Source organism: Montipora foliosa, chromosome 4, assembly GCF_036669935.1.
Source record: "Montipora foliosa isolate CH-2021 chromosome 4, ASM3666993v2, whole genome shotgun sequence".
Classification (NCBI taxonomy): Eukaryota; Metazoa; Cnidaria; class Anthozoa; order Scleractinia; family Acroporidae; genus Montipora; species Montipora foliosa.
In genome coordinates this window covers 40,172,100-40,184,599 of record NC_090872.1, presented here as the reverse complement: position 1 = coordinate 40,184,599, position 12,500 = coordinate 40,172,100, and the positions used below count along the sequence as shown (strand labels likewise).

Sequence of the window (12,500 nt, the reverse complement as noted above, 5' to 3'; positions counted from 1 at the left end):
AGTTATCCTTGTCAAATTGGATTTCTGCTCCCATCAGTGCAATTGCAGTTACTGAAAGTAAGTTCTTGGTCAACTTTGGTACAAACAACACTTGATGCAAATCAAGGACAATTTCACGAGAACTGTTTAACGTAGGGAGTTTGACTTTACCTTTGCCATGTGCAAGAATTACTGTGCTGTCTCCCAGGTAAATATTTCTTGGTTCTTGGTACTGAACATAGTTCTCTAAAACACTTTTGTTGCTTGTCATGTGCTTTGTCGCTGCTTAGTCAATAAACCATTTATTTGACTGATTCATCATGCTTGAGATTAGTGCAACTCCTTCGAGTTCTGCCATATTTGAATTTTCTTTTCTTCTTCTTTGGGTGTGTTTGTTATTCAGTGGACAGTGCTTGGCAATTATGCCCATCCTGGTTACATTTAAAGCATTTGGTTCCCTTGTATCTTTCATGATCATCATGGTGAAATTGAGAAGAATCTTTACGAACTGGGTTGAAATTCTGCAAATGTACACTGCAAACAAAACCGGATCCACCACGTGCTTGATAATTTCCTTTATTGGAACTTCTTTCTCTTCTTTGATTCACGAAGAGCACATTGCCAGACTTTTCTTTCTTGTTCTTCTCAGTCCGTTTCATATATTCTTCAATCAACAATGCTTTGATATTCTCCCAGTCTAGATCATCGACATTTCTGGCATTTAAACTGCTCAGCAAGGGAAGTCATATGGGTTAAATATTGCAACAAATCTGAGCCTTCTTTCACACTTGCTGTGTAAAACTTATGGTTTATGCAGACAATCTGTGTGACTGATACAAACTCAAATTGCTTCTGCAAGATTTTCCATGCTTCGAGAGGGTTGGTAACCGAAAAAATGTGAACATGCAATTCTTTCTCCACATTCAGAGCAATCAGCGAATAAGCTTTGTCAGATCATAATCGAAAAGCATTCCTTACAGTTGCAGTACTGTTACAGGATCTCCTGGGGGTATTTCTTGACCTTCCTGGGTAAATCCCCACAGACCACGCTCCATTAAAACAAGTTTTATGTTGTACTTCCATGTATGATAATTCTTCCCGTTCAACTTCTCGATCTTTACAATTTCTGACATCGTCGTCATGTGCCAAGGTAAAATACACTTCAAATCCCTACAGTAATAACTTCACGTCCTGGGCCCATAACCTGTTAAGAAAGAGAACTATCCATACAGTCAAACAGGACCTTTTAATGAGAAAACAACAACACCGCGAAGTGGAAAGGACATACAGCAAAGATGGTGACGCAATGCGAGCAACAGAATTACGTCATGTGAGAAAATATTTATCCAATAGAAACATTGTATCAGGACGACATGTATCAGGGGTTGAAAGTCACAAATTTTTCAAGGCAATTATCGCCCTAAAGTTACCGACATTCTACCGACAGGTTCCCAACACGGTAACAGCATATTACCTTATTACCGACAGTGGGCCAACAGATGGCCTACAGATGGCCTACATGCAGTTATCTTTTCAGCAAACGTAAATAAGGCTGGTGGCTGACTGTCGGTGGAGGTGAGCTATTGGTCACAATTCTCTTTGTTAGACTAAGTGATGTTTGGACAACTGTAAGCTTAGCAAAAGTTAGCTTCAAAATCCAGTTGACACTGAAGGTATCTTGACTTTAAGTTGCAAACCCCGTTGAAGTCCTGAATTTTTCAGGCTTCTTTACGCAATTGCAAAAATTGCGTTCATAACTGCGAGGATCATAGCTTGACTTGATTTCATATCCGCAGGTCATATATGATCCATTTCGTATATCATTTAGTCGTTGATTCATTCTTCACGGGAACATTGGAACCCACAAATGACCAGCTCCCAACGTCAGTGGCTTCATAGCTCAGTTGGTTAGAGCGTCGCACCAGTATCGCAAGGTTACAGGTTCAAACCCTGTTGAAGTCCTGAATTTTTCAGGCTCCTTTACGCAATTGCAAAAATTGCGTTCATATATAACTGCGAGGATCATAGCTTTCCTTGATTTCATATCCGCAATTCATATAATTATGATCCATTTCATATATCATTTCATCGTTTAAACACTGTTCTGTTCTCAAACAATATTTTAGTAATTTCTCATCCTACAGAAGCTCGTAAGTATCTCTTAATTTTATTAATTTTCCGATTTCAGTTAAATAATCCTCCTATTCAGGGTTGGTGTTTCAGTAAATAATACAAAAATGAAAGTAGGTGCTAACAGGTCATCATGCATCCTCAACTCAGAAGGCAACAAAGTCTTGCCATATGTAGAATGTCAATTGCAAACTAACTTGAAGGCAAAATGCTCCACTTGTTCATTTCAAGACCACCAATTGGCTGGCGTGGGCAACCGGTCAATAAAGTACACTGCTCTGTTTTATTTTACACTTAAAAGGAACTGTTTAAACACATTGTGTCAACTAATTTTGTTCAACTGAACATGATGATGATCTTCTGAATAAACCAATCAAAAAAGCATTTCGTTATCCATAAATGTAGTTATTTTGAAATCTTGCTCACTTTTATCACGCGTATTTATTCTGATGACCAAGATGTTGAGCAGTTAGAAAGAGGGCAACGTGTTGACCATTTCTGGCGAGCTGTATTCAGTCTTAAATCTCTTTGTAGGACTGGGCCATGATTTTCAGCTCTTCCAAAAATTGTCAAATCAGGGGCAAATCGAATGCTGAGTCAGAAAGAAGTCTTTCAGTGAATGCCTGTATTGTACTGACACAAGAACAGACACGTCTTGGAGAGAGGACCATTGTTGACCCTAGAACTGTGAAAGATGCTGTCAAATTTCACGATCCTGGGAACTGCAGACCAGAGAAAATTCCCCTGACATATGGCCTTTGTTAAACTGCAATGAGATCTGCGCATATGCATTATAGAAAGCGGCTGGACGAAGAGGAAGCTGAGAAGAAGAAAAGGCATGCTGAAGAGAAAGTGAAAGCTGAATAGGTGGAATGAGAGCAAGAAAAGCTCAGGCAAAAGACCACACTGTTGAAAGAAAAGGGAGAGAGCATAGACAGAAAGGAGCAGGAGACAATAGAAGAAATGCAAACAGCTGATGAGCTGCTGTCAGAAAGCACAGTTAAGTTACAGACTGCCCTATCGTCCGGTTTAAAGGATGATTCACAAGGTGTGACAGTTGCATGTCTCATGATAGAAACAGCAAAATCCAATCAGGCAAAGGTGAAGAGGAAGCTTGAAGCAGTAAGAGAAAAGCAAAAGGTGGTTAAATCAGAATCAGAAATTGCTGGAAAAGGCACTACATGTACCAACTGGTGTTTCTGCTCTGTTATTGAAGAAAAGAAAGTCAAATTAAGGATGAACAGTTGATCGTTTTATGACACATGGTGTTCACTTTGGATTTGTTGTGTTGGCTATTAATTTTGTAATATCCTTTTAAACAAAGTGATTTGTTGATATTGTTGTCACAATAAGAAATATAAAGAACAAGAACATTTAGAACCGAAATACTCCCTTTGTCATATTCATGTTCATAATTTCATTGTTAGGTTATGGGCTAAAGTGGTGAATTGGGATAGCTGATGGGGTGCAGGGAGGCTCTCTTAGTCCATCAATTTACTATTGATTCTCCTTTTTTTTCCTGTTTTTTTTATAACAAAGTTTCCTATTTTTTCAATCCTGAGTTTCCTATTTTCCTATTTTTTTGAATGAACATGCCACTGGACACCCTGGGATAGACCCATGCAAAACCAGCTGTGGGACAAAATTAATGACTTTTTGTTTTGTCAAGTTTTACTGCATTTGGGTGATAAGACACACCTCAAATAAGAAACACATTGTGGGCAGGGGGAAGTTCACGCAACTGCAAAAACTACATACAAAATGCTTCATAAAATGTTGAGAAACTCTGTTACAAACCATGCGCATGAGCCTGCATTGTGTACTATTATACAGTTGACAATCAAGAAATGAAGATTAATTTTTTTATTATTTGAAGACTGTTAAGCTCATCCAGTTAACTTAGTTAATAATCTTTATTGTTATGTAACCAAAACACCTCCAAGACTGCTTCAATACCTGGTTGGAATAAAGTTTGGCAGATTCTTATGTTCCATCCCAATAAAGTTATGCGTTTAAAAATTTTTCCAGCCATTTGTTCACTGTTTTCAAAGGTGGTTAAAAGAGGGTTGAAACCTGCACATAGCAACACACAGCCGTTCCATTGGAAAATAACAAGTTAATGAATAAATTATTTTTAAAAGATCAAGTGAAATCAAAAAGTGAATTGGAAAAAAATAATAAAGAAATAAATCATATGCATGCACAGACTATTTGCAGCATGGTCCATTTGAAATACTAATGCCGGTGATATATTATTGTTATTTTAATAATTATTAATAGTTCTCTTGATGACAGTCATAAATGTCATTTCCATAATAATGTCTTGTTCTCATTTTAAGGATCTTGTTTTCAAGTTATGGCACACCCCACATGATACAGGTAAATATACATACAGATTGCATTTGAATACTGGTAATGTATAATTTAACTTGGTGTCACTAACATTTTTCATAAGCAGTTAGTGAAGGTGAAATAGCTGGCAGTGATCACAGCAGCAACCCTAACAAAAGAGTTGAGTTGTAGGCTAAACAGATGGTAGTAAGAGGTCCTATAGGCTATGGTAAACCACTGGCAACCAGATTTAAATATTATGTTAATAGTATACTAGAAATACAATGACTTTCACCTAATGAGACACTCTGTTCATACAGTAGATGTACTCACAAAGGCACAAAAGTCCGGTGAAGATAGCTCATCTGAAGACCGTTTAATAGGGTTTGTATCATTTGACCTGTCACCATTGTTGGCTGGTATGAGGCAACTGATTGGATGGTACAATGTTATGGATTTTTATGGAGACTGCAAGGGACAGATCAAGGTTAGTTTATGTAGTGATGACTCAGTGGAGAGAGCATTGGTTACATTTTAGCTCTTATTATTATCACCTCATTGGAGCCTTGACCCTAAACATGAGATGCAATTAGGAACTTGACTATGATAGTGCTGGGACCTTACACATGTATCTTGGTTTTGGTAAGGTATTTGCACCAACAACCTGAATCAGCATTCCTTTTTCTATTAAGAAAACAAGTGCAAATTTAAAATGTGCTAATTTTGTCTTAACTCCTCTCAAGGAACCATTGAGTAACATTTATTTATCAGGTGTACATATACCATTTTTGGCACCCAGCAGTGCACTTGAACATTGTGATGTAAAATTTAAATTACTATGATCAGGAGAGTATTGCTGCATGAATGCCTAAGTGAGGAATGCACAAGTAACAGTGTATGCAATGATTTTAAGTAAATAGCAGTGACCAGGCATGACATATTGCAACCTTTTAGAAGTTTTGCTTTCAGCAATGACATCAATGCGAACACACTTTAAAACATACATATACATCCATATATTTTCCAGCTTAGCTATAGTTGCTCATCAATGATGTGGTCAATTTTGATATACAGTCCTTACTTGGAAACAAGTTGCTCTAATAGTTTCAAGTTTTGCTAATTGATTTCCAGCTTGGTGTGTCTCCTGTTATTCCTGTGTCACCACTGCGCTGTTCAACTGCTTCAAGAACAGGATACCTCCCCTCTTCAAAGCGAGATCTTCAAGTGAGTAGCAGTAGTATTGCCAGTGTAACCTTTTTCCTCTTTTATCACAAGAATTTGTTAGGTCTTAAAAACGTATGAGAATAACTTAGCAGTTGGTGAATAATGCAGTGCAGTGTGTGTGAAATGTGGGAAATGGATCCATGGAAGATGCATGAAAGTAAAGAGGGTGACCTCTAGGTTGGGGAGAGATTTTGTGTGTGGAAGATGCAAGAAGCAGCTGATGGATATGGTAAGTGGAACCGGTGGAGGAGTTGTGTGAATAGGTGGAAACGGTGAGAGGTTTCTGTTATTTGGGGGCTAGGGTGAATGCAATTAGTGGTGGCTGCGAGGCAGCTGTGACAGCAAGAGCAAGAATTGGATGAGTCAAGTTTAGGGAATGTGTAGAGTTGCTAAACTGAAAAAGGTTCTTTGTGAAGGTGAATGGTTTATCGGAGTTGTGTAAGAGTGGTGATGTTACCGTATATGGGAGTGAGACATGGTGTCTGAGGGAAAATGAGATAGCAATTTTGAGAAGGACTGAGAGAGCAATGGTGCAGGGCAATGTGTGGTGCAAAACTGATGGAGAAAAAGAGGACAGAGGACCTGATGGAGATGTTGGGATTGAAGGAAACAGTGGTTCAGATGGCAAAGGAAAATGGAGTGAGATGGTACGGGCATGTGTTGAGGAGGGATGATGGGCATGTTCTGAGAAAAAGCGTTGGAGTTCGAAGTGAAGGGCAAGAGGAAGCGAGGACGACCAAAGAAGACGTGGAAGATGCAAGTGGAGAAGGAGAGCATTGGTTTGGAGAAAAAGGACGCCATGAATCGAGCGAGATGGAGAGCGGGAGTTAGATAGATTGCTGACAAAGTGGGGTAAATCCGGCCATCCTCGTTTACGGGGATAAACCCAGATCACAATTGGATAGATGATGATGATGATGATGATGTGTTGCATTTTTGTGAAGCCACATCATCATAGTTTTGTGACTACAGTGACTGGAATCTACCAGTCAACTTCTTCACTGTCCAACTGGCATGGATAGCTGTCGCCTAAAAGCAAAATTGTCTCCAGCCAAATAATCTTAAGTTTACTCTATCATACTAGAGGAATTCAGAATGGATGTGTTTCTCTTTAGGGTACATCATATAACACATCCTCAGTCAACAGTCCCCAAGAGGCTAATGATGCTTTCCACCAAAACATTGTAAAGCACAGATTTTGCAAAGGTGGAGTATCTTTGATTCATTTTAGCAAGAACACCAGAGATATGATTATTACACCTAATTATGGTTAACTACCTTTGCATTCTGTCCTTTTAGGTGGAAAGGAAACTGCAATAATTGATGATTTGCCTGTTTGTTCCACATCGCATCTCTTCTCTCAGTTGAGGTATGCAAACAGTACAAAGGATGAAAGGAGTCCAGAAAGGAAAAGTAAAAGACAAAAAAATTCACCTTATTGATATAATTATTTAATGTTGACGTAAACAATTACGTATTTCGCCTTCCAGATCTCACAGGCTGCTGTGAAATCTCTAACTGCCAAATGGCATCCAATCAAAAACGTTCATTGGAAAATTGCGTCAGGCAGGATTGTTGTTGATCGCACCATTGTTTCCAAAAACTCTCACACTGTTGCCAAAAAGGGAGCACAACGTGTGTTGAGTTTGTGAAAATGTCTCAACAAAATCTTGTGTCAGTTTGTTTAGACCATCGCTGAAAAAGAAATCGTTTGGTGTTGTATGGGCACTGAATAACTAACAAATGTGGCGGGAATCCATATAAAAAATTGTCGAAAATTTTTCACAACTTGTTTGCAATATGTGTGTAAGTATAATAAATAAAAAACGAGTTTCCAGACACAGAGAAACATATGAAAGCACAAGGCCATAGGCCGAGTGCTTTTATTGTTTTGAGGTGTCTGGAAACCCCGGTCAAACACGATGCACAAGTTTTTGCTATGGCTTCTAAAACTATTCACACTTCTTTTAGTAATTAGGGGGTATTGTTTAAGTGTTCTAATTTCCCATGAAATTATCTATTTTAAAATGATCAGAATGTGGGAAACTTGTTGATATTCGTTGTAAGTCATGGGGGAGTGAAGATGACAGAGTCTTTCGCAGTGAATACCGAAAGCCATTTTCGTTCTCCAAACAATTGGGAAGACGAATCAAAGTTGTTGCAAGGGAGTATTCCTAGACTTACAAAACTAAATGGGCAATGAAAGGTAAGACAGGAGACAGTATTTATAAGCTACTGTAGGTTCAATGCAAGATACTATTTTTGTGGAAGACTACATTTATTAGATCGATCTCTTTAAATATTCCTGTATTTTATTGAAGATGTAAGAATTTTTGTCAACGAAAAAAAAAATGAATTGGCATGAAGCTGATTAATTATGATAATTAATCAAACTGAAGTATTGTTTTTGTGTTCAATTTGTTTTGTTTTGATCCATAAATCTTGATGTCCAATGAGAAGACGGATGAAAACCATGTGTGGTTTTGATATGTGATCCAAAACACGTGTGGTTTTCATCTGTGTTTTCATTGGGTATCAAAACTCATGCACGTGACGAATTTAGCCATTTTTTATTGGCTATCAAACATATGAATTATTGATGAGTTTTAGAAGGAAAATTAAAAACTGTTGCAAGAATCTCAAATTTCTATCCAAATGCTTTGAATCAGATCAAGAAGACAACGTTGGCGACGAGTTTAATATTGTTTACGTGATAGCTTGAAAGAGAGTGATGTTGAATTCAACCACAATAGGTTGGTGGTGATTGACACAAATTTAATTCTTGCAAGCCAATCACGATTATTTACAATTATTATTAGAATCTGAACATAAAAAAATCGAAAAACAAAAGCGTCCTCCGCTTCTTCCATGCGCACCCTCCTCGTTTTCCCTTTCCCTTTTTCTTTTGTCTGGGAACGCCTGCCACACAGCCTAGTGCTCACCTTTCTCGTGTTTCTTCTTGATCTCCAATGCGGCGAGATCTGGAAGGCGAGGTACACAGTTGTTTACCTTAACTTTTTATTCCAATAAATGAGGTGAATTTCTTTTGTCTTTGACTATTCTTCTCTGGACTCCTTTCATCCTTGGCTTCAGTAACAACTTTGCTCCTACACCAACTTGAGACGTTCAAAACAAGAGTGACACCAGTGGTGCAAACTTTGTAGTCACAAAAATATCCGTAAATAATAATAATAATAATAATAATAATAATAATAATAATAATAATCAGATAAAAACATGCATTGCGCTGAAGGAGGTCGAAAAGAAAAGCAAGTACAAAGACCTTTGAACTAGAAATACAGAGAATGTGGCATATGAAAACCGTAGTGATTCCTCTGGTTGTTGGTGCGCTTGGTACAGTAAAGAAGGAGATGGTAGAAAACATGAGGAAAGTATCAGGGAGAGCAACTGTGACAGAGATTCAAAAGATCTGCATGCTGGGATCTGCATGAATCCTCATAAAGGTGCTTAGTTTACTAACAGAATAATTGACTGGTGTGACTCATACTACAGGTGCATGGCTTATGCCCGGCTGACACACAAAAAGACACCATCAATCAAGGCCAACAGCAACAGAAATGTCACACAATTGCACTTTCCTTGCTGTTCAATTGAGGGCCTTGCACAGCCTGTAATTAGTCATCAAGGCTTCCATTTTTGTAAGAATCCATTCAATCTGAAAAAGATTTTTTGGGGTTGGCAAATAACAATAAACAAACAGCAATAAATTATTATGAGAGAAATGTGACTTGAAGCATGGCACAGTGAAGACATTTTGATTGAAGGCTTTTTATCCTGTGCTTATGAATAAATATATTGCATACATGCTTACCAGTTTTCACCCTTTATTGTGCAGTATTTAATTAAATTAGCAGAGTTTGCTGCCTTGGTTCACTTATGATTGTTGTCATCATCATTTATCATACACTTTATATATACATGGCAAGGTTAAAAGCAAATTTAAACTAATGCTTTTGGGTTGTATTCAATTTGTAAAAAACGAATGCAGTTGTGGCTTTGTCTCTGGTCAAGTTCGGGCTGGCCTCACTGACTAAGGCCTGGCACTGTTTTTTCAAGTCAATTTCACACTTTGATGGCCTTTCTTTCATATTATTTCTGAATATGATTTGAAATATGTCCCACCAGTCTTGTTTTGTGTCCAATTTCGTGTGTGTTGGCCGCTGTGTTGGTTTTGGGTCTACCAATGAGACACGTTGGTGGTGTGTTGGCTGACACATCACTTATTTGTCGCTGACAATGTCAGCTGATGCATTGACTGACACATCAGCTGACCTATTGATGGGATCGAATTTGTTACCCTACCCAAAATGTTGACCCATCAGGTGGGAGTTAATGTTTATACCTTAACTCTCACCTCTAAGGTATTACCACACATTAGAATGCTGGGTTGGTTGTACAAACTTTTATTTAATATTATTTGCTTTGTAGGCAAAATATGAAGGAACTGGATACTCTTCAACAAAGTTTACACCTCAAGTTAAGATCACGCAGTGCCATGGATGATTCCAATTATCCAGAAGGAGAGTTGGTACATGTAGTTGTTGAACCATCAAGGCATCTTTTCTCAGACATTTCAATGGAGACCTCAAGTGATACTTTAAAAACTGACAGCAAAGAAGTGGCAGGCATTGAGCAGGAGACCAAACCTTGTGGAAGTGAATCAATATTGGGTGACACTGTTGGCATTCACAATAATGAACACTTTAAACAAGGCACTAGTGCAACACCAGGAACAATAATTGAAATGCAAAATACTGCTAACCATGTTACTGATTTGAGGCTTCCTGAAGGAATTGGCTCATCTAATCCAAAAAATGTTTTGACTTCTAACCAACGTCTACAGTGTGATAAAGAAGGAAACAGTTTCTTTACATTAGCAAAGAATTCTCAAGTTGAAAGTCAACATCTATCAATAGATAGTGATTCAAGTGTTGCCAGTGATTTATCTGACAATTTTTCTGTCGGTGGAGATGTCAAAGATAACACAAAAACCTCAAAGTTTTATGACAACAAAGACAGCTGGCTCAGCAGTGATGAGGAAGGTACCTTAGCAAACATAGAGGAGATTGAAAAGCTCACATTTTCATCAATTGCTACTTCAGAACATTATATGGAGCAGAAAACTATTTTCCAAGATGCTAATAGCACAGAGTCAAATGTTCACCAACAGAATAGAGAGAATGATTCTGATGGTGATGATGGTGAAATTACCGGTAGGGAAGTTGATAATCCAGCCATAATGTGTAAAGTTGCTGAGAATTTCTCAGAAATGAGCACAGATGCAGGTACAGGCCTAAAATGCAGTGGTACAAGCACATGTGACTTTGTTGAAGAGGTCTATAACTTTGAGAACAATCAAGAAAATCTGCCCAGAGAGCTACCCAAACATGCTACTTTATCAAGTCATCATTTGCCCAATTTTTTTATGCCAACAGAACAGCTGGAGGAGTCCATGAGGGTCCTAAGGTTGGGGATGCAAAGCAATTCGAGCAGGTCACACTCTAAACTGTTGTCTCGCTCACATTACTTAGATATACCTGCTAAAGGAAATTTAACTGAGGTATTTGCTAAGAGGGAGCCAATTTACATGGCAAGAAATGGAGTGAGGCCACCAATCTCCAATTCAGAGGCAGAACGAATAGCAAGAATTTTTAATTCTGGGAGTATGTAGAATGCTGAAAGGAGTCTTTTTTGTTCATGTCCAAAACGTAGCTGTCATCAGCTCCAAGCAAAAACGCTTACCATCATGAAACAAATGCTGACATGAAAGAGTTTTCCAAATAGGCTGGACCTACAGGTTGTACACGTATACCCTTTCAAAAAGTCACATTCATGTTTCCCAGTTCGGTACAGTGAAGTTTCTTGTTGGTTTTGCAAAGTTCAACCATTGTCTTGTGGTGTCACTCTGTTGATTGAATCAACAACAATCATCAAATGGAAGTGAGATGCTTGAATCATCTGTGAAACCATGGATCGAATTAACTTATAAGCTTGTTTGTTGAAACGATTGACAATTCAACATCAGCTCAAAGGCCTCACTCGTGGTGACCCAAAGGTATATTAAAGATGCCTTGTTCATACTTTATGAAAGTGGACAAACCAACCTATAGTATTAAGTAAATCACCTGTAAAGCTTACATTGAACTAGACTTCAAAATGTGTACCTTTCAAGCCCTCAATTTCCTCACAAAAGGAGATATATGCAAGCCACTAGGAGTACTGGTACATCATCCAACACTGAAGATAGTTATTACACAGTTCTTGACAGACCAATATCAATGTAAAAAGACTGTAGTTGCCAGAAGTTTTGTTTTACTCGGAGTGTATCCTGGAAGTCAACCTTTTTGCATCGAAGTGTTATTTTTGCTTTTATTTTCACTACCCTTTTTTTTTGTGGCAGAGGGGGTGCTGAGGGTTGGGCATGATAGTCCGATTGATAAGCAAATAAATAATAATAATAATAATAATAATAATAATAATAATAATAATATTATTATTATTATTATTATTATTATTATTATTATTATTATTAACCATGTTCCTTTTCTAAACCTTCCCCTTTTGTATTATCTACTACCATTACCATTGTTATCTTTCAAAATGACATTATTTTTTCAAACCTTTGCCTCTAGACTTCGGAGTAAACAGCCATGTCTATTAGGCCACTGTGACCAGATAGCCTTTCTAAGGGGGATTGGATAAACAAGTCATGTGCACATGAATGGAAACAAGTGTTGCTGTTTTACCTGGTTATTTTACATGATGCCTTCTGGTCACTGGAGGTAGAGGGAGCCCTCTTTTTCTTAAAAATTTAA

General features: G+C 37.9%; 1 protein-coding gene across 3 annotated transcripts in view; it reads left to right on the top strand.

The window, feature by feature from the left end:
• Positions 1 to 12,500, top strand: part of LOC138000795 (C2 domain-containing protein 3-like) — a 114,136-nt gene that overhangs the window by 101,425 nt on the left and 211 nt on the right. For all 3 annotated transcript variants that reach the window (XM_068847446.1, XM_068847444.1, XM_068847443.1), the window contains 6 exons: positions 4,449 to 4,488; positions 4,761 to 4,927; positions 5,572 to 5,664; positions 6,780 to 6,870; positions 6,964 to 7,033; positions 10,114 to 12,500. The exon at positions 10,114 to 12,500 is cut by the window's right edge and continues 211 nt beyond it. In XM_068847446.1, coding sequence (XP_068703547.1) covers positions 4,449 to 4,488; positions 4,761 to 4,927; positions 5,572 to 5,664; positions 6,780 to 6,870; positions 6,964 to 7,033; positions 10,114 to 11,356 — 1,704 coding nt within the window. In that variant the 3' untranslated portion in view covers positions 11,357 to 12,500. The remainder of the gene's footprint in view (positions 1 to 4,448; positions 4,489 to 4,760; positions 4,928 to 5,571; positions 5,665 to 6,779; positions 6,871 to 6,963; positions 7,034 to 10,113) is intronic.